General features: G+C 31.0%; 2 protein-coding genes across 3 annotated transcripts; both read left to right on the forward strand.

The window, feature by feature from the left end:
• The first annotated feature begins 5214 nt into the window (after positions 1 to 5214).
• LOC110409149 (Leucine-rich repeat (LRR) family protein) lies at positions 5215 to 6981 on the forward strand. Its single transcript, XM_021418405.2, has one exon. It carries the CDS (start codon positions 5553 to 5555, stop codon positions 6798 to 6800), a length of 1248 nt encoding a protein of 415 aa, XP_021274080.1. The 5' UTR covers positions 5215 to 5552; the 3' UTR covers positions 6801 to 6981.
• A 14484-nt stretch (positions 6982 to 21465) lies between these two features.
• Positions 21466 to 22843, forward strand: LOC110409756 (myb family transcription factor IPN2-like). Of its 2 annotated transcripts, none has more exons than XM_021419210.1 (6): positions 21466 to 21675; positions 21803 to 21879; positions 21966 to 22032; positions 22135 to 22195; positions 22300 to 22369; positions 22457 to 22843. In XM_021419210.1, exons 1-6 carry the CDS (start codon positions 21513 to 21515, stop codon positions 22838 to 22840), a joined length of 822 nt encoding a protein of 273 aa, XP_021274885.1. In that variant the 5' UTR covers positions 21466 to 21512; the 3' UTR covers positions 22841 to 22843. The 2 variants fall into 2 exon arrangements, with proteins under 2 accessions (XP_021274885.1, XP_021274886.1); XM_021419211.1 differs by having other exon boundaries at positions 22141 to 22195.
• The last annotated feature ends 269 nt before the right edge of the window (positions 22844 to 23112 follow it).

Here is a 23112-nt window from a genome sequence, read left to right on the forward strand (position 1 = left end):
ACGTTAACTCTTTTAGGTGGTAGAGAAATAGATGTAGAAACTGGGATGGTTTCTTGGCGGGGCCTGTTAGCTAAAACCATCTCAACTAACACATGAGGCTGTCTCTGAGCAACCATTGCATTAGTCTCATTTGATAGAGAAAAGTTTTTCCTGACTTGCAACCCCTCCATGCTCTATATATTTGTCTCTAATGAAGCTATTTTAAGAATCCTAGAGGCCATTGATTTACCCTTAGCTTTTGATAGGGTAAGTTTCTATTTGATGCATTCGTCGTTGCCTACAGGGATTCCTTCAAAACATCTTTGTTAGTCACAACAGCAATGTTCTTCCCTGGCCTGTTAATTCCTTGCTCATTGGCTTCCCTTTCCAAAGTTTGAAGAACAGAATCCTTGTCCCCAGAATTATTTTCTTCACCTGCCAATATATAGAATCTTGAACCAGGTATGGGTGCCTCTTTAATGTTTCCTTCCAGTGTCAAGATCCTCTGTTTAGATTTGGTGCCTCCCTTTACTTTATTTCCATTGTTTCTCCTATAGGTTTTCTTTGCAACCATCCACGGGACAAAACGCGATGATTCATAATCTTTTTCTAGATATTTTTAGCTAGCTTTTACGTTTGTTCCTCTAAATATCCCTCTTCTTCCTATTACCTCATTGGACATAACTCTGTACTAGGGCCGAATTTCCCGCAATGGAAGCATATCATTCTCAGCCCTTTATACTCTATCTTCTGCCATCTTCCTCTTATGTAAACCTCGACCACTAAAGGTTTAGATAGATCAAGTTCTATGCATATTCTAGAAAATTTACCTCTCGTAACATAAGTGGTGGTCCAATCTACCTTCAATGTTTTCCCTAATATATTTTTGATTTTTGTCAATACACTCCTATCATAGAACTCTAGAGGCATTCCTGGTAATCTGATCCGTGCTGCTATTGAGTCAACGGAGGCTTTATTTGATCTAAAGCCCAATGTCCATCTTTGGATGGTAAGATAATGATTGACAATAATCCAAGGACCTTTTGATAAAACATGGTTATAGTTGGATTTTTTGGAAAACTTGAAGAATAATAACCATCGTCCAGATCAATGGCTTGAAGGTCTCATTCTAGGGACCATAGCTGCTTCACTTTATTGCACAAGTAAGTATAACTTACATATCTCCTTAGTAGCTTCACAATTGGGGTTTTTCTTCAAGGCGTCCTGATCCTTTCCTTTTCTTCTTTGGTCAGTTTAATATACGGTCCTTCTATATCTAGTTCAAACTCATCATCATCCAACTCGAGTTCCTCCATGAACTAGCCCTCTTCTCCTAAATCTTCATTATTTGACATGTTCTCCTTGTCATCATGCATTAAGATGTTAGGATATTGTGACCTTAGGACCTCATCTTGCACTAGTGGGTTCTGGTCGTCTCAGTCATTTGGATCGCCACACTTCTCATTGCTTTCCAGCCTTAACCTTCCTCTTTTAATTCCTACTCTAACAACTTCTCTCCCTAAGCTTCCATCAGCGTTCGCTGAGGGGACTCCAGATGAGTCCGCCTCCATGCGGCAACAACTAGGGTTTTTCAAGTTTTGGTGTGAGATAGCAAGTTCTGTTTAACATGCGCCCGAGAGAAAAACTTACCTAAATACTTATTTCAAGATTTAATATTTATTAAATTTTTTATTTCAAGATTGCATATTAATTTGAAAAAGAAAATAAAATGAATCTTGAAATGAAATATTTGTAAATGTTAGAGTTAAAATGATTATTTAAACTCTACCGATAAACATTAATTTGATGTAGGAAAAATTATATGGCATTGGGAGATATGCGTTCCGCATGCATCTTGATGAATTGTTAGGTGTTTTGCCTAACTTTAATTTGAATTTTTAGTTCCTCTACCGCGCGCACGGGTAGCAAAATGCATACTACATAAACAATTGAATTTATTATTATTATTAGCAGTACCTTTTGCGGTTGGGATGGGTGGCCGTGGATGCATTGCATGCTAATTTAAAACTTCCCAGTTGAGAATATAATTAAGGCCAGCGCCAGCACATGAAGAAGCTGCACCGTCACAATAACAATATAAACTTAAATTGGGGTTACTGTTCAGCCAAGTCCAATTGTGGCCCAATGGGGTCCCAAAATAATGGTTCATGACTTGATGGGCATTGATGAATGAGCAGACAGACACGCGATAAAAGGAAACTTACAGATGTTGAAAGAATGCTTTCTTTTAACATCAGACTTTTGGCTGCATGCTTTTGCCAGCCCCACTAAGGTTCTTTCCACGCAAATGATCTTCTTTGCCCACCAAATTAACATTGATGTGCCACATGTGGCAATGTGCATCCGCTCTCTGTTTCTTCAATCTTGTTATATCCCCTACTCTTACCATACTCGTTTCTTTCTTTTTTCTTGAAAACACTAGGATCAAATTTTAATGTGTGAATAAAAAGATTCATTTCTCACAAAATTATGATTATTTTTATACAGTAAATGTTTATCTTTTTCAAAACAATATTCTTTGTACCTAACTCAAGAATTTGTAACATGCTTTTCTTTGGGGGGTTTTTTTTATGTTATACAATTTTTTGTTTACTAAACGAGTTCATTATCATTTTAATAAATTTAGTTTCATTTTCAAATTCATATCAAAGATTTTTTATGTAATTAATATGTTTTAGAATTTAATTTACCTATTGCTAAATATATCTGTCCATATTTGTGATTAAATCATTTAATTTTACCTTATACCCAAGAAATAAAACCTTAATAATTTACAAATTTTTATTTTTATGCAATGTTGGATTTGTTATTATTTTTAATTAAATATTATGGTTATTTTGATTAAATTAAAAAAATATATATTTGAATTTATGTGATATCAACATGATGATCTCTAAATTTTTAATGATTAATAATTCTTATTTACTAGCTGATGTTATAGGAGTTGCTTGGCTTAGAATGATGTGATAAGTTATCTTATTTCTACTATATATAAAAAAAATTGATAATCAAATATGATAATTTTAAATCACCCATAATAAGATTACCGTAATTATAAATTACCACACTGATCTTCAAAATAATATCAAACGTCGCCTAAAGAATAAAGACACGAAATAACAGTTGGAGTGTTGTTTGTCTATAAATCGGGTTTTGGGTTTTAACAAAAATCTCACACGGCTCTCTCGTTTGCCACTCATTTTGAAGTTCAAATATTGCAAATTAACTCCCATGTTGATCTTAAAATAGACCATTGGTGAGATTGCCTCCATGTGACTGATATATATATATATATATATATATATATATATATATATATATATATGTATACTAGTATTTGTAAAATACCAAACAAAAGAGTAACGTTTGAATACAAAGCTATAAGCCCTTCTCTAGTTTTCATCGTGAGATCGAGGTTAATTAGCTACATTCTTTTTTTGTACATAACATATGAAGCTCATAGATTTCTCAGTTTTGACTCATTTGATGCGAAAAATATTTTACATCCTAAAAAAGTCATGAATTTACACTTAACGTTAATAAAAAATTATCAGTAACACTTGAATTTACAATCATTCATGATTAAAACAAAAAAAAAATTATCAATTGAACTAACATTTTGTGATGAGGTTAATTAACTTCAATCATGTAATAGAATTAGATTATCTTTTTTTCAAAAAGTATTATGAAAGTTGGGAATTTTTTTTTAAAAAAAATGAAGGATAAACAAAATCTGGCTTCACTTTGATATGTTTACTATTTTCATGTTTGATTAACAATTATTTTTAGTCATTACTTATTTTGAAAATTTCTTTTAGTTGTCACTTTTATTATATACATTTTACTTCCTCAAATTCTACTATAAAATGAAAATATCTATATATAAGTAAAAGCATTCTTGCTTAAAATGAGTAAATAATTTAAAAAAAAACCAATCCAAGTATAATATATAATTTCCTATCCTATAAAGTAAAATGATGGCTGATGTTTTCAGTAAATTGCATATATTATATGTCTTGCTCGGGTTTAGGTTTGAGTTTGGGTCAATTAATCAGGTATACATGACTTGAAAAACGAGTTTTACGCTACCTCTCTGATTCGGGTAAAGCCTGGATAGTAACTTTTAAATATTACTCGAGTATTTATAATATTAGAATATCTTGATAAATGATAGGATTCAAATATAAGCAGTTAAACAATAGCAGGTACTCATTCCCTTGCAATTCCTAATTTGAATTGAAATGAAATGTTGTTTGCCTTGTGATTGTAGTATAAATTACGAACATTGGTAGATTGGGTTCCATATTAAATTTAATATTTTTAACTATCACTTGGTCTGTGAAATTAATCCATTTTGGATATATATTAATTAGTAGCACCGATTTTTCCGATATCAAATTATAGTGAATGGAAAATTTCCCCAAGAAGATATTTTTATAGATACCGGAACATATTCAACAAGCACATTTATATTAATTCAACGTAATATCAAGAGAATAATTGACATTACGCTGATCCTTTCAAATCCCATAACTTTTGTGAGCAAATAGAATATTAGAATTAATAAACCAGGCTTAACTATGAAAAAAATTTCTAACTCCAATTTTATACTAGCATGGTGTCGTCAATCTTTTATTTTAATGAGATTGTAGGAACAAGTACAAACTATAATTACAACGGAATAGCAAAATAATCGAATAAATATAAATCATTGCATCAAGTATAATAAATGACCAAACGAACATATGATTAGATAAAATTTAATATATAATTAAATAAAATTCATACGTAATAAGATTCGAATTTAAGAGCTTGAGATTTGAGAGACAAGGCTTATTGATTATCATCAACTTTCATTTGAATTACTTATTCTAGCAATACAAACCCTTTTCACAATATTAATTACTTATTTCAAAGTTATCCTTTTTGTTAATGCGCTATCGGAGTGGCTTAGAAAGGGGAATTCAAGCATGCATGGAAAGTGCGAGGATGTATGAAAAAGCAAAAGCTAAAAGGGGTATATGCATCAAAATCATCAGAACAAGATTATGGGTCAAAGCTGCTCTAAAGGTAACATATGTAGGACAGGTTATTCTTTAACATCCTTCGTGTCTGTGTCTGTACCATAAAGTCCAGGTCGTATTATTATAATAAATAAATTTATACATCTCTAGTTTCTGATCTCCATTCTTTCCCTGATCTGTCTACCTTCCAAATTTCAACCACTAACTTTGCACCAAAAACACATAAAATTGACCTCTCTCTGACTCCCTCCCTCTCCCTCTCCCTCTCCTCCTCCTCTTCTGTCATTTTCCTTCTCTCCTCTCACTTCCATCAATTACTATTATTACCTTGTCTTCTTTTGTTCGCCTTTTCTTTTCATACTAAATTATTACTATTGGATATCACGTTTGATTCAACGTTCATCTATAAAATATTCTACTATTCTTTAATAAAATCACGTCCAACAGCCCCTCCCCCTTCCTTCTACTTAAAAGATTGGTGTCTTTTTGTTTTATTGAATCAACTTAGTACATAGCAACATTTCCCTTATGGCTGAACAAGCTCATCTTGTTCTTCTTCTTTCCGTGCTGTTTTCTCTCAATGCGGCTGTTTTATCATTTCAGAAGCAATCCAAGATCAGCGCAGTTGATCTGGCGGCATTGTCAGCCATCAAGGACAGCCTGACAGACATTCCAGGCTCAAGATTCTTCTCCACTTGGGACTTCACCGCACCAGATCCTTGCTCCACATTCACTGGCGTTACCTGCTCTTTTGACGATCGTGTCACCATTCTATCGCTCGGCACTGGCCTCTCCGACTCACCTGGTCTCGCTGGCTCACTCTCCCCTGCTCTGTCTAATCTTACGGAGTTAACCCAACTCGTCCTCTTCCCTGGTCTCGTCACCGGTCCCATCCCTCCCCAACTGGGTCAACTCACTCGTCTCCGAGTCATTTCCTTAACCGACAACCGCTTAACAGGACCCATACCAACCTCCTTTTCTAGTATCCCATACTTACACACTCTCGATCTGAGTTCAAACCAACTTACTGGGTTAATCCCGCCGGGTCTCACAAAGCTTCCATCTTTGAAAGTTCTCATACTGAGTTCAAACGAGTTTAGCGGCGAGTTACCCAGGACAGTATCGGCGCGGCTACTACACATGGATTTGAGGAAGAACAATATCAGCGGACCGTTGCCGAAGTTGCCGTTAACTCTCCGTTACTTGTCAGTGTCGGACAACTCGATGTGGGGTCCACTCAACGGCCTGGAATCACTATCCGAGTTAGAATACCTCGACGTTAGCATGAACAAATTTAGTGGGCCCATCCCAAATTCACTCTTCTTTCATCCGACGCTGTCTTCATTGTTTTTACAAAGGAACAATTTATCGGGTGCGCTCCCATCGATAAACATGGACCCCACGTTTCCATCCTACGGTGAGGGATCCATCGTGGACTTGAGCCATAACTTCATCACGGGGGAAATAACCCCGGTGTTGGCTGGAGTCGAGACATTGTTTCTGAATAATAACCATCTGATCGGATCAGTCCCTGAGGAGTATGTTAAGAGCGTGTATAGTGGCACCACTAAGACATTGTATTTGCAACATAATTATTTATCCGGATTCCCATTACCCCATGGTGTGGCTTTACCTGACACGGCGTCGTTATGCTTGTCTTACAATTGCATGCTGCCGCCGGTGGGGTTATCAGCCTGCCCAGCTAGTGCCGGAAGGCAGCCGTCAAGGCCGGAATCCCAATGTTCAGTATTCAGCCATCATAGCTCCATGGACTGAGATCAGATAAGCTCGATCTTTATACGTTTGATTACAGGAAGCAATAGATTGTAAGTTTATTACGAGTACTATTATTGTTATAGTAATTGTGTGTACCATCTTTCTCTTTTGTTTTTATCTTCCACTATTATGCTCCTAAATGAGTGATAAATTAAGCAGTTAAAAGCACAGGTTAATTTTAGGCTTTTAGCTGCCTGCCTTGCCTTGCCTTGCCTTGCCTTATAGGATTATCTTTTTGCGTTTTTTAACGTGTATGGATACATTTGCCATTAATGGTTTACGTGAAAGGTATGAATGGGAATGAGGGAGGTGTACCGTGTACAATCCATTACAGTACGAATTTATTGAAGTTTGTCAAGTTTGGAACAATGACATTGTGTTTGTGGTCCAGACGTGCTTCTTTGTCAATGCATGCGATCCAACCCATCAATTCCTTCTTAAATTGTCTGTCTCTGTGCTATATGGGGTCTAAAGCAGCCAATGCGTTGCCCATCTCTCTTCAAATTCACTTATTTTCCATTATTATATATTCAGTTAATTAAAAACATAAAAAATTTTAAAGGAAAATTTTAAACCTATATTATTAGAGAAAATTGAACAAAGGTTGAGTTGTTCTTATTCAGTTTTTTTTTTTTTTTTTGTTTTGAAAGGCAAAAGGAGTATAGTTGCATTCATTAACAGAACAAGGGTCAGAGTCTCAGTCCAAAATCAAACACCGCAGCATGACAACATTCAAAAAACAGGGATCTGCGGCAACTCAATCTCTTGACGATGTTTCAAGAAAGGTTGATCAAGCAAAAGCTAGCAAAATGTAACCCTGTACAAATCTCCTAAGTCAGACTCATCTCCTGCACTGTACATGATGTTCACCAAAGACAACTCAAAAGCAAGAATGTGTTTCAAGATCACAACAAACCATCAAACCAGAAAATCAAAACCTGCAAGCTACACCTGCGACTCCCCATTAGTGAGCATCAGTGTTTCATTATCACTTGCTGCATCAGCGTTGACCGACACGAATTCTTGTGTTCGTTGCACGCCGCCTTTAGCAAGCTGGTCGACAGCATCATTTGCAAACCTTAACACCTGTCCTATTTGCCAAGATAAAATTTTCTCAAACGTTTTTGTGATTAGGATAATGTGGTGTCCGAATTTGTTATACTTATTCAGTTATTTGTATTCATAGACAAACTCCATAAGCAATTCATTTCTTCTTTACAAAATAATCAAGATACTTCGAGGTTGTTTAATATTAAAGCGTATGATATTGTATATATTCAAGACTAGTTCAAATTATGTCATCCATAACTTCCAAATCCGAAATCAATTAGGCAAACAAATTTATCAATTGAACTAACCTTTCCTTGGTTCTACAAACTAACTCTCCTTGATTCTATAAGTAACTAATTAATGATTAAATTTGATATACTGTTTTAAGTCTATATAATCACAAATTTTTAATATATATATATACAACCCCCGCAATGATTGCTGAATATTTCTTAAAATGATAGAAATATGAGCGAGGGCTGCCAGTCCACCACATTTTCAAGTCCCCTCATCACTTACAAAAAATATCAATTAAGTGGGGTACTTTACGGGATCCACAGAGGCGAAGGGGTGGGGGGTTTTGTAGGGCCCCGCCCCAAGTTTTCAAAATTTTTAATTTTTTTTTTAAATTTTTAAATTTTATATTTATTTTTTAAAAAATTTTATAATTTTGTCTCTGTAAACATTGAAGATACTGTTTTCGTTCCTACAAACTTAAAACCTTGATTCCGCCACAAGAGATTCACATAAAGTTTCTTATTAGAATTTCATAATGGTAGAATTGTTATTATTAAAATTTATACAATAAAATTTCGATAAATTAATACTTGATAAATTAATAATCTTAATTAAATAATATTTTTTATTGATCTCGACTTGAGACCAATATGGTAAATCAATAATTCGTTAAGTTTATAAGATAATATATTTAAAAAAAATACATAAGTCTCACTTGATATATAAATTAATAATCTCTTCATACATCAAAATCATATATACACTTGATTTAATTAAGAGGTTTTTGTAAAATATGATTATAATGTTACTTGTTTTTTCTTAAAATTGATATCTGCTTGGACCTCATCTTCGACTTTCTTAATACATTAAGAAACGTTGCTGGAGTATTCTCCTATTGTAAGAGAAATTTGATATTGGCTAATAAATGCTCTGTTTACCTCTTGATCGTATTTGATACTGTTGTTTGGCTCACTTGTAAGTTAAACTTTTCTTACACTCGTTTTTGTAATTATTTTTGGGTGAAATTTGAATTTTCTATATTGTATTCATACAATACTTTACACATTTCATCAATCATTGTTGATTTCATTACATCATTAAGATGAGAATTTATTGTATTTAGTTTTACTGTTTGTAATTGTGCATTTTTATAGATGTTTTTGCTTAACTTAATGTTCATCACTATATTAATTAAGTGTATATCGAATGTAATTTTAGTTTGTTATAAAAATGAATAGATTCTCGGCTTCTATTTAATAAGACTAATTACATTCATGAACTTGTTTTGATTAAACAAATATATAGAATAGTGACAATTCATAATTGGTAAATAAGTAATATTTATATAATCACAATACACAATACACAATACATGTATTAAGTTTAATATTTAAAAAAAATAAATAAAGAAAACTTCATAAATTAATTTTTTATTCATTAATATATAAATTAATAATGATTTATCAATTAAATAATATCTCCATCAAAAAAGATCAAGTCTATTTTAAACTTAAGAAAATCCAAGCTCAAGTTTCAAAGTTTCAACAAGATCAATCTTCTTTTACCAAACTTTACAAACCTTGATCGAATTCTAATTTTTTTGGTTGGTTCACTTGATTTGAGTATCATTTTTGTAATATCCACTTATTTGTATCCAATCCTTACTAGAAGTTTGTAAGCATTAAAGTCAAAACCATTAACTTGTTGAGAGGGAAGCTCATCATATTCAACATCATATTCAACAAAATGTCCTTTTGATGACCTTATAAATCATTTCAATGGAGATCCAAAAACCCTTAACTTTTCAAACTAATAAGTAAAAGAGTCAAATTCATTAATTCTTGAGTAATTTCATCATTTCGCTCAGTAGATGAAGATTATTTCTTTCTATTTGCTTAGATAGTTCCCCTTTACCATTTTGTTGACGACGTGTAGGTTGGACTTCATTTACAAAATACCTTCCAAATAGAACTTAGGTAACGTTTGGTATAAGGGAAGTGAGAGCACATTCCCTGCAATATATCCAACTAAATTACATTGCAATGTTTGTTTTGCAACAGCCACTACAATGTAAGATTGCAATGCAATCACATTACAGCCAAAAGATGTAATGTGATTGCAGTCCAAAACTAATGTAATCACATTACATTGCACTCTACAATATTCTTAAAAACAATTTTACTCTTTAATTTTATTACCTTATTAAAAATATTTTATACTATTATAATTAAAATAAAATATATAATATAAGAATCAAAAATTTAAATAAAATAAAATATAAAAAAATAAAATTTATATAATATAGGTAAAACAAATTAAAATAAAATATATAATATAAAAATATATTAGATTATAATAATAAATGAAAATAAAATATATGACATTAAAAATATTTTTAAGAGATGATATTATATAAAAATTAATAATAAAAAATATAAATATATTAAAAATAAAATATATAAGATTATAATAATAAATGAAAATAAAATATATGATATTAAAAATATATTTAAGAGATGATATTATATAAAAATTAATAATAAAAAATATAAATATATTAAACTTGTATTTTAATAATTAGGGGTAATTTTAAAAATTAACATTACATTATCAGAAAAGTACTTGTAAACCAAACGCTACAATGATATTTTTTCTGCATTTTAATTATTATTTTGCTTGCATACCAAACACTGTAATGTTATTTTCTATGCAATCACATTACTTGTAATCACATTGCATTGTAAAGTATCAAACGCCACCGATGTGCCTCTATCGTAATAAATGGCTTAGAATCTGTAGCAATTGTTTTCAATTGATTATTTTTATAATTCTTAAAGTTATTATAACAAATTTGACTTAAGACAGTATATTTTAAAATGTGCTATTAAAAATATTTTTAATAACACTTTTTTATGCTTTTTAAAATATTTTTATAGATATAACTTCAATACTGTATAAATTTTTAGATGCATTATGAATAAAATGTAACTATAGAAATTGCATACACTAGCAAAAACTGTATATTTTTTATATTTTTACTAAATGTGAAAAAAGTGAAATTAAAAGTTTAAATAGCTACACATTTTAAGCTATTACCATACAAAAAAAAATGTTGTCTAAAGAAGTGTAATTAAAACTCAATTTTGTTGTAGTGAGTATTGATGGAGTGTTGGAGTGAACATACCATTTTTGTATATCTATAGTTGCCCTAATAACATGTTGCATGTCATCTTAGCATCAGTCAAATGAAATAATGGATTTGATTTTAGATCATCAATGAAAAGTAGGAGTATAAATTTCCTAAAAGACCTTTAATCCCTTTGATTGAAACCTTAGATCATAAAGTGACTTTACAATAGTTTATCTACATGAACTCCAAGCCTTTTCATTGTCTCCAAAAGGAGTATATGGACTGCAAATCCATCATGTATCAAGACTTAATCGATCTTTTGTTCATAAATACATAAGAGTCCGATTATGAGGAGTATACCCTAAGAATAAAAATTAACCTTTTTAGCGGTCAAATTTGTACACAAATTTATTGTCAAAAATAAGACAAGAAAATTCAAACTTCAACAAATAAAAATTTTATTAATTTTGAAAAGAAATCTTTTGATTCTTTAATTCAACTAATCCACTTCAAGGGTCTAAACGTTCTTGATCTTGGACGAACAAAATTTATCTTCTCCATTGGGTTCTTGAAAATTCTTGATTAGTGCTTTTAAGAATTTCTTTAGTTCTTAAGAATTTTTTCAATTCTTCAGAGCTTGAGATCTTGGAGACGTTTTGAATTTTCAAAATCCTTTTCTTTTTGTCTTCCCTTGTGTGTTAAATGGCTTCGAGGAGCACCATGAATTTATAGTGCCAAGTGAAAGAATTTTATACAATTCTAATCTTTTCTATTTTATTTTTAAATTATTTTAATTTAATAAAAATAAAGCATTGTGACTTATAGATGAATTTTGATCGGTCAAATTGTAATTTTTTGAATTTTGATTAACTAAATTTGTTTTTTATCTTTAATTTTAATTTATTTAAAAATAAATTACATTTTTCATATATGAATTTTGATTGGTCGAACTATGAGTCTTTGACACCAAATTATGTATCTATCATATGATATTAGCTAAAAAAAATTAATTATATGACTAATTTATATAATGTTATTAAGTCCACATGGTGATATATGATTCATTTTAAAAAAAAAAAATTAATTAACCAATTAAAATAAATTTCAAAAGATATGTGATATCTTATAATTAGATGAATTTAATTTTTCTATTACACTAATATAAATGAAAATCTCTTGAATGATCTAGTACTTTATGCTACGTTGTTATTATTATTATTTTTTGACAAGCAACCCCAGGTGATGGATTTCGCCATTTCATCACTTGAAACTTGCTATTATTATTATTATTATTATTATTATTATTATTATTATTATTATTATTATTATTATGGATTTGAAACTTGCTTTATTATTTCTATCAATGCAATCTCAATTATTGTTATACAGATTTGGGTACATATAGTCTACTCCATTGGTAATGAAGGGCAAAAGAGTTTATTCTTAAAAAAAGAATAAAGAAAGGGTTGAATGGAAAAGTTGATGTTATGAAAATTGACAAAGAAACAGTAAAGATAAAATCTAAAAAAATCATGCAAACAAAAAAATACAAAAATTTACGTGATTTGGCCCATTGCTTACGTTTACAGAGTGATACTATTATTTTATTATAAAAAAATTAAAGTACAACAAATTGCCTTCTACGGTTCCCCAAACCAATTCAAGATCCTTTGCACACTCTTTCTTATTAACCTCCCAAGAACACTCATCCAAACCACTTTAACTCCACCTTGAGTAAAAAATAGAGTTACAAGGTGTCCCCTTTCTAAAGCTCTCAAAGCACTACTTGCAATTCTAAAATCTAGAGATCCACTTTTATAATATAAAAGTTCAAAGTAGAATGTGATTAGGACTCAATGTGGAATAAGAAGTTACAAACCATAAAATTACTCAATATTATACACAAACAAGAATCTTAATCAAATAAGATCTAGAATTCTAGTCAACCGAAAACTCAACAAATCTGCACCTTTAACTTGAATTCAAACTCCTTAAATCTCTTCTACTAGTTGCACCTAACTGCAACTTCCTAACTCCACCTATTTTCCAACACGTTGAACAACTCTCAAAGCATAAGACTTTCCAAGTCATTGACCTTTATAATTACCATGACTATACATACCGAATCAAGTATGGTCCAACACTTGATTCCACAAAACAGCCAATGCACTTGTGTAGCCGTCAAGTCAATGGCATTAATTGACTTTGGAAAGAGACTTGGATGACTCTTTCAATTTACTATTGATAAGATTCTTCATCCTTTCACCATTGTTTACACCATGAGAACCTTTCATCATCTCCTCGACAAATGAAATCTCACTTTGGTAGCTACCATCTTTTGTGCACTATTTCCATCCCTTCGAGGCCTCACATTCTAAACGATATAAGGCATTATACAAATTTTCCCTCATCAAGACCATGTCATCTTGTGTAACTTTTACTACTCTATCACAAGCAGCATATCCATACCCTTTAGAGTCTAACAAGCTCAATGATATTAGATTCTTACGCATCTCTGGAGCATAAGCTACACCACCCAAAAAGTACACAACCCCATCAAACATTTTGATTTTCACCACTCTAAGACCCATGACCTTCACTATTAACTTATTATCCAAAGTCAAATTCCCAACCACCCTTTTTGAAGTAAATTAAACCAATCTTTTTTATAACATACGTGAGTGAAAAAAGCAGAATCTAAATATTAATTAAAATTTGCATCCATATTTTCTAAGATTGCGAGGACGTCACAATCACCACTTTCAGCAACGAAAGCACACTCACTTTTGTTCTCGGTACTTTCATCCTTTTTTATAGGATAATCATTTTTAATATGTCCATACCCTTTGCATTGAAAACACTGAGCATTGCTGGATCTAGACTTACCGCCCTTAGATCCCATGCTGGTTGACTTTCTCATACGAACCTCAATTACCAATGCCAAGCCACTTGGATCTCTATTCCCTTCGTTACTTTTCTTTTGGGCTTCAAGAGACATTAACGTTATTTGTGTTTATTCTAACTTTATTGTATCCATCTCACATATCAGAGATTTCATAAATACCTCATAAGAGTCTAAAAGCAAAACCAAGAACAACAGTGTCTTTTCCTCTTCTTCCACCTTCACATCAACCTTCTTCAACTGATTAATGATCCCATTGAATTCATTCATATGTTTCATAAGGTCTCCATTCTCCTCTATTTTTAAGCAATACAATTTTTGCTGAAGTTACAACTTGTTGGAAAGACTTTTTGCCAAGTAAATCTTCTTTAACTTTGCTCACAACCTTGTAACAAAATGCTCATCAATAACATGATTAAACACATTATCTTTAATGTAAAGTCGAATAGTGCTCACACACCTTTGCTCTAACTCTACCCATTCAACATTTTTCATGTCATTTGGTTGCCTTTCCTTTTTCAGTAAAGGGCGCATTAAACTTTACTGCACAAGGAGATCTTTCATCCTTCTTTGCCATTGTGTGAAACTAATCTTGCCATCAAACTTCTCAATTGAAAAATTTGTAGAACTAGTAATTTTTGACATCCTTATTGAATCTTGAATTTATCAAAATTGAAGCTCTTATACCAATTTGTTATGAAAATTACCCAAGAAACAACAAAGATAAAACTCAGAGAAATAATGCAAATAGAAAAACATAAGAATCTACGTGTTCAACCTCTTGCCTACATCCATGGGTTGAAATTGTTCTTCCATTATTAAGAAATTAAAGTACAATAAATTGACCTCTATGATTTCCCAAACCAACCCAAGATCCCTTACACACTTTTTCTCAATAACCTCCCAAGAATACTCACCCAATCCACTCTAGCTTCACATAGAGCAAAAGATAAAGTTACAAGGTATTCCCTCTCTAGAGCTCTCAAAGCATTACTTGTAATTCTAAAGCCTAGAAATCTACTTTTATAATATAAAAATTCAAAAGAAAATGTGATTAGAACTCGATATGGGATAAGAAGTTTAAAACCATACAATTACTCATTGTTGTATACAAACAAAAATCCTAATCAAATAAGATTCAAAATTCTAGTCAACCTAAAACTCAATAGTTGGCATGTTATAGCTGCAGCACTAAGAAGAATCAAAGGCATAAGAAGAAAAAGAATGTTACAGCTGCGGCACTAAAAAGAATCAAAGACAAAAGAAGAAGAAGAGGAAGAAAATGTTTTTATGATCCATACCATATATAACAGAAAAAGGAATGATATTTTGTCCAAATTTCTTGGTCTACTTACAAAAATTATAGTGTATTAAATAACAATTTTGTGATTATTTATTTTTGGTGAGTAATCAGATAGTCAGATTGTTGAACACTTTAACTTTGCTGGAAAGAAAATGTGGTTATATAGTTGATTCACTATGATCATCCCAGGAAACAATAAAAGCAGCTTTATTAACAGAAAAAGAAAAATAAAAGCAAAGAAGAGTAGAGCCCGTACTTGTTGAAACTTGATTCAATTTCGTCCAAAAGAAACCAACAATAATTTACTTCAAAAAATGGCAAAAAATATGTGTGAGAGAGAAGGAAAGTGACAATAGAACGAGAGGGAGACAAGAGGGCTGAGGAGGGTCAGAGAGCAGGAAAGAAACTTTGAAAATATGCATCCCTACATGCATTGCGCAGGACACATGATAAGTGGAACATATATATATATATATATATATATATATGCTAAATGGTATGAATCCCTAATAAGTGGAGGGACAAAAACATAACAATAATAATGTACGTGAATAGTACAAACTTCAAAGATAAATTATTTGAATGCCCCTTTTGAAATTATTTAAAAATAATAATAATAATAAAAATCCAATTCATCACCCAACGTGACGCCCTAGCATTGAAGCCTTAGCACATTGCTTTAAGTGGGCTTGTAGAAAATGGTTAAGCCCCAAGGTCATGAGCACGGGAGCCATTTTGAGTGTTTTTTTTTTTTTCAATTAGGAAAAAAAGATTTGAATTTTATTTTTTAGATAAGAAGATCATATACTAATTAATTAATTAAATAAATAAAAAAATCTTCTTGAATTTAAACAAATTAATGTTAATTTTTTCACTTTCGAATCCAATTCCTTTAATGCATCTCTATCTCAATTTTATTTAGAAACTAGATGAAGACAACTTAAATGTATTTCGACAAAATATATAAAAAAGCAAAATCATTGCTTATAAATAATTTTCTTTTTAATTTTATACAATATGCTTAGATGCAAGATTTGCACATATTTATGTGAAACACAAATTTCATATACAATTAATCTTTGAGGGACCTTTTTGGTTGGAATGTCTGATTTTTACAAACGAATTAAACTTTTCTCTCACTACCGATCATTGTCTGTCAAGCAACACAAGTGCATGATTTATTTGTTGTACTTCTTCTAAACATGCAAGAAAACTTTGTAATCTCTACACATAAAAATGTCGACTCAAAAGTGAAAAATTGAAACCCTTTATAACCAAGTTTATTTTTTTCTTATCATGTAAAAATCATAATTTCTTATTAAATAGAATCACTGAAGAGTTTCGAAGATGACTTAATATCAAAATATTAATAAGCATTAAAATTTCAAATATAAAACTATTAAATTGATAGAATTAAATGCTTATTAAAAATTTTCAATTTGCCAAATTTCTTGGGTTAATTAGAAAAACAATGAAAAATATGGGGGTTTCACGTAAATTACCACACTATAAAATTTGGTAATTCAAGCACTTTAATATCATTATAACTCTAACCTTTTATTAACTATAAAAAGATTTTCAATCCTTCAAAAGATCATATTTTTATTGTTATTTTGTCTGTAGTGGATTTAATATTAATTAATATTTTAACATTTATCAAGAATAACTTATAAAACTTAATTGCTCAATTTATTTTTGCATAATTTTAACAATTACACATTAATTAGATAGATTGAATTAAAAATTGCAAAATTGAACATTATCAACAAACAATCTTAATAATTAAAAACATTTAATAAGGTCAAATGAGTTTATAAAACCATTAGGATTAAGTTATATCTACCTTAAAAGCTGAAGTCATAGAGAATTTTGTATTTTCCACCTAAAACATGAAGCAACAGAGAATCTTTTCAGCACCGTGATTTCCTATTCCTCAAAAGATGAAATTTCAATATAATATAATATTATATATCTGTTTATTATATATCTAAATTGAAATTAAGGCTCATGTAAAATTTTAGAAAAATATACAAAAATTATTCTCAATATAAGGTTATTTTAGATTTCATTTTTGGTTGTAACATTAGGTTGTTTGAGTTTTAGATTGTTTCAAGTTGGATTATTTACAATTAGAGTCTAAATTGATTTAAATGTTTCTAACTGTTTTAAGTATGAGTCATTTTGAGTTCAGGCGGCTTTAAAAATGTTCATTCTCATTGTTGATTTTTAAGGTTAGTTTAAATCATGTTTAAAATTTAAAATTGATAAAACTGAGATATACCAAAATACTTAATAAAAATATATATAATTTAGTTTATGAAAATCTATATTAGAATATTTAAACGGAATATATATATATATATATATATATATATGTAATCTCATAAGAAAAAAAATGAAAAATTGAGGCAGACAAAGAGAAAATGCCATTGGTTTTTACTGTAAAGAAACATGATATAATTATATAGGACCCTTCACCCGACAGAGATTGAAGACATCGAGCTTGACCTTCTCAATGCTTTGTTTATTGTGATTTGGATGGATGGTAATATGCCGAGCGAAGAAACAGTTGTAGCTTCGTCTCTTTTAATTTCTTTAGGCTCATCATCGCCCATTAGCTTTTCGACAAAAGGACAGGTCCTCGCCATCCTTAGCCCCACAGCGTTTTGTATGTATTTCAATATTAATTAATTTTTGAGGAGTGATGATGTTACACATAATTTTATATACAATTAATATTTTAATAAACTTATTGTTAAATTTAACAATTTCTTCTTATTCGTTATGCATGTAGAATTTCAAATTAATTCGATATTTTTTATTGTATTAATTGAGAATATTGTTTTTTTTTTCAAAACATATTTAATGATAAAAAGTTTTGTTGTATCTTTTAAATAATTAAAATTTTTAATTAACTTAATATTTGACATGCATGACCTACAAAAATAGAGCATGAAATACAACGATTGGATTAACCAAATAATAATAGTATAAAAAGATATAAAATGGTGAGATTCAATTGAGTTTACAACGATATTTTCCTACTCTTATTATTTTTCCACCAACTCTTGAGTCTATCAAATTAAAACAGGGTTCTATTAATATAGAATGTTTAATTAATATTATATCTTAATTCTTTTTATTTTTAAATTTTCTTCTAACAAATTAGTTTGATCTTATGACCTCGGATGGAAGGCGATCACGCACCATGAGTTCTCATACAAATTTATTTTACAAGAAATATAATCAATTAAGTTTCCGAGAGCAGAGCATTATTTTGCTCAAATTTCTGTGGTAATGACCAGACATACTGACGACAAGCATGAATAGAAAAGGGTTTAACACGCAAATCATTACAAGTTGGTGTATGTGATTGCGTACGACCGCTCAAAGCGAAAGCAACTCATAGTTATGGTAATAGAAAATGAAGAACAACTTGTGTAGTTGTTTCTTTGTGTGTTTTTTATTCTCTGGCCAGAGAGGAGACTAGTGGACTCGTGTGTTTTCGAGCATGTCTTCATGGCTGATAACTGTGTTATTTGGAGATAGTGAGATGCGAACCAACTTTTTGAGCAGAAACTTGTCAGGAAAATCCCAGGTGAAAGCGAAAACTCAAACAGAAAAAATACACATATTTTTCTTGTGAAAAGATATGCTAATTTTCATTAACAAACTTTCAAGATTGCGATAGTTAATCTCTTTCAATTCCTCCTGCTCATCATCCAACAACGTTCTAAAAACGTCTTTCAACTCTTGAAACAAACAATACTCTGATCTCAACCTTAAGTACAAATATAAATATATTTCTACGTACCCAAAAAATCTTCAAACTAATTTACCAAAGAAGAAGATAATTGCCAAAGCAACATTATCAAAGTAAATTTGAGTTAAAAAAAATCCAACGCTCTTTACCTTGACTCAAATTAGATTCACTCCACTTAAGCTAATTGTAGGAGTGGTGTGTTCTTGCTGCTACTTATTTAATTAATTGTATTTCCACCAAAGTTTTACATGGTAAATTCTCACATGAGATTTTATTCCAAAAAACTCTTATCGTACTCTGAGCTTAGTAATTTTGATTGGTTATGTTATGGACAACATACAAAGATTAGTTAAACACAAATTTGATCAACATATCAAGCTAGTGTTTTTAAGTATCTTCTTGCGGTTAGTCCATTTGTTTTGTGATAATCAGTAGCCTTTGCATATTGCAATTAATTTTGTCTACTATGAGCACACTTAACACATTGAAGTTAATTGCCATCTAGTTCATGAGAAACTCCAAGTTGACATCATTCTTTCCTGTTCCATTTCTAACACAAACCAACTTATGGATTTATTAGCAAAACCTCTTGATTTTCATTTGTTATGCACGCATTCAGAATCTTCCTACTCCAACTGGAGTGAAATATTAGATTAATATTTTCTTTTTATTAGATCTCTGTACATATTTAGTCAAATGCTCTTCTATAGATACTTTATTTTCTAATCGCCACAAAACAAAAGCATTTAGTCTTAATTACATTTTCTTGACATTTTTCATTGAATTTCTTTCTTTAAAAAGCATCTCCTAGTCCTTATTGGACTAACGCATCAATCACAATACTCTGAAACATCTTAAAGTTATAGTTTTTTCTTTCAGCAAAAGGCTCAATCTCAAACTTGACAGTCCCAAATCCACTCATATTTGCCATTGACTTGACTTTGATATCACTTGTTATAATAAATACACAACCGATAAGTAAGTAGAAGTGAAAGACCAGACGCAAATATTTTTCTTGTAAAAATATTCCACAACTTTCATCAGCTGGATCACTAATCGTTTTCGATCTCTCTCACTATCTCTCATGCCCTAGACCCATTATACTCAAGAACCTTCTCTCCCACTTTCTTAAGATATCTCTCAACTCTCAAAACAATTCTCTCTCAGTCCTAAATATAAGATATATATTTATAGACACCCAAAAGATTCTAGACTAATTTACTATAATAAAATGTTAATTACCAAAATAACTTCATAAAATTAAAAGAATATGTGCACTTATTATATTACGTCAAATGCTTGGATACAACCATTTGACATATTTAATTCAAGACATAATGTTTGAAAAAATTTTTGGATTATTAAAAAAAATCAAATAAATTTTTATTTTTCTATTATATTCAATCAAATCCCTAGATTTTTATTTTATATTAATAATCTTTTATAACTAATGGTTAATTAATTGTAATTAGTCAAAATATTACTTATCATTTTTGTTTCATGTAACGTTGATATAAAAGATAAAAAATATCACATGGTCATATCATTACATTATGTCATCATCAATTATGACATGTTAGCATGTCATTTTTATGCTATGTGACATAAAATAATAAATAATATTTAAACTAATAATCGTTAACTAACTATTAATTATAAAAATTTATTTGACTCAAAAATAAAAATATAAAGACTTGATTAAATAATAAAAGAATAAGAGTTTATTTAAATATTTTTAGATATTACATCTTAATTCAATTACCGATGAAATAGCACTTTCTTAATTTCTATTCAATCTTATGAAGCATGTTAAAAGTTTTTCAAGTGATACCTGACGACATATTCTATTGGTTCAATGCTGGGAAATTGTGGTTTAGGATTATACTATTTTTTAATTCAGAAAGCAAGAAAGAAAAAGTTGTATGGAACATAAGACTGAAGTACCATAATTTGTCTTTAGAATTAACAAAACGGAATATTGCAATGATTGTCACTTCACTTCTGAAATGCAAGGTAGAAAAGGTCTCCCTAACAGTGGATCAAATTAAACTTCTAATTGGCAGCATTGTAATGGTCATGGTTAAAGTGGATATAACAAGTTAATAATGTACATAAAGGACACACTCTTTTCATAAAGATGGTTTGAATAGTCGGTGGCTTTGGTTCTTTTCTTATTTGGCTTTTATTCTCCAAGGATTTAGAGAATGACCATTCACTCTTTAGACTTTACAAGAAACCAGACCTCATTTCACACCTCAGTTTCCACTATATATAGTGAACATTTTTTGCCATGAAAATCTCAACAGCCCAAGAAAATAAAGAAAAGAATGTTCCATTCCAAGAAGCCAGCATTTACCACTTATGATCGACTTTCTGTTCAAGGGGACTCAGGACTTGTCCTCACAACAGATCCAAAGCCTCGTCTCCGGTGGACTGTTGAGTTGCATGAACGATTTGTAGAGGCTGTTACCCAGCTTGGAGGACCAGACAGTACTCCCCATTCATATTACTTCCCAATCAATCTTGCTTGATGTTAATTCTTGTTCTTGTTTCTGGTGATTCCTCCCCTTGTTTATGTTGTAGCTAATCTTTTGTTTTATTTCTCTTTGAAATGTAGAGGCCACACCAAAGACCATCTTGAAAGCCATGGGAGTTAAAGGTCTCACACTTTACCATCTTAAGAGCCATCTCCAGGTGTTCTTTGCCATCATTCTTCTATCTTTGTGTGCTACTCGGTCATTTCTTCTGTTTTCTGATTTTGGTTCTTCAACTATGTATAGAAATTCAGGCTTGGGAGACAACCACAAAAAGATTTCAATGATCAGTCAGTTAGCGACAGTAGGAAAGGTGAATTACCTTCCTATGCTTCCAATTTAATTTCTATTCTTCATATTATTGATAGAAAAATATCAGTGCCTTACAACTTTTGACCTATATATTATTTGGCAGTTTCAGAGTTTGACTTCTCCAAAAATGCTACTGGTATAAGAGCTTGCTGTTTAAGTGATCAGTATGTGAAATTTAAATCCTTCTTTTGATCAAAGAATTAAAACTCTATAATGAAGTTTATTTCTCTGGCCTGTTGCATATATGTAACTTGAAATCAACTTTCAGGAGCGTGCAACAAACAGGAGGAGTTGGATTGCAAATGGAAGTAGGAGGCATATTGAATGAAGAGCTTGAGGTAAGAAAGAAACAGAGGAGAAAACTTTTCAGCCAAACCACGCATGTTCATATTTTGGTAATCCTTATTCTGTTTGCGCTGCACCAGGTTCAGAAACACCTTCAAATGAGGATCGATACTCGAGGAAAATATATGCAGACAATACTGGAGAAAGCAGCTGCACAAACACTTTCTGAGGAAAATACTAACTCTCAATGCTACAAATATTTTGGTATTCCGAAGTATGGGAACATGGGAAGCATGGAAAATCTAGATTTTGTTTCCCAAGTGAATGTTCCATCTCTGGAGGAATTGCACTCCATACCAGCATCAGAAACTGCACATATGGAAAAACGGTGGAACAAGCTAAATATTGAGAACCTTGAGAGTCCCATAGTTTTTTGGTCTGACGATTTACTGCCAGGAAATATTGTGATAGCGACTCCTGATTTTAATTCAGATCGAGACTCTTTGAAAGATGATCACCTTTGAATCCTGTCGCTACATTTTCTTCATAACTAGATAATAGGCTACACACAAAAAGGTGTTTGTCTACAACTCTAAATGTACCAAAGAATATCAGCAATAAAACCTTTCGAAAATTTTGAGATCCTTCATTTCTTCTGGTATCAAATTACCCTTAATTGAAACAGAGCAGGTTACTATGCACCTTTTTTTTTTTAATATAGTTTGGTTAAACCTTGATTTCTTTCCCTTTTTTAACTTTTGAAAACGAATTGAAAAGCTGGATGTAATGAGCTCCA

The sequence above is a fragment of the Theobroma umbraticum genome, unplaced genomic scaffold, assembly GCF_002168275.2.
Source record: "Theobroma umbraticum cultivar Fairchild unplaced genomic scaffold, ASM216827v3 scaffold_44.0, whole genome shotgun sequence".
NCBI lineage: Eukaryota > Viridiplantae > Streptophyta > Magnoliopsida > Malvales > Malvaceae > Theobroma > Theobroma umbraticum.

Coding starts and splice junctions, on each gene's coding strand:
- LOC110409149 (XM_021418405.2), top strand. CDS start 5,553: ATGGCTGAACAAGCTCATCTTGTTCTTCTTCTTTCCGTGCTGTTTTCT.
- LOC110409756 (XM_021419210.1), top strand. CDS start 21,513: ATGTTCCATTCCAAGAAGCCAGCATTTACCACTTATGATCGACTTTCT. Junction 22,196..22,299: donor GCTTGCTGTTTAAGTGATCA/GTATGTGAAATT, acceptor ATCAACTTTCAG/GAGCGTGCAACAAACAGGAG. Junction 22,370..22,456: donor TATTGAATGAAGAGCTTGAG/GTAAGAAAGAAA, acceptor GCGCTGCACCAG/GTTCAGAAACACCTTCAAAT.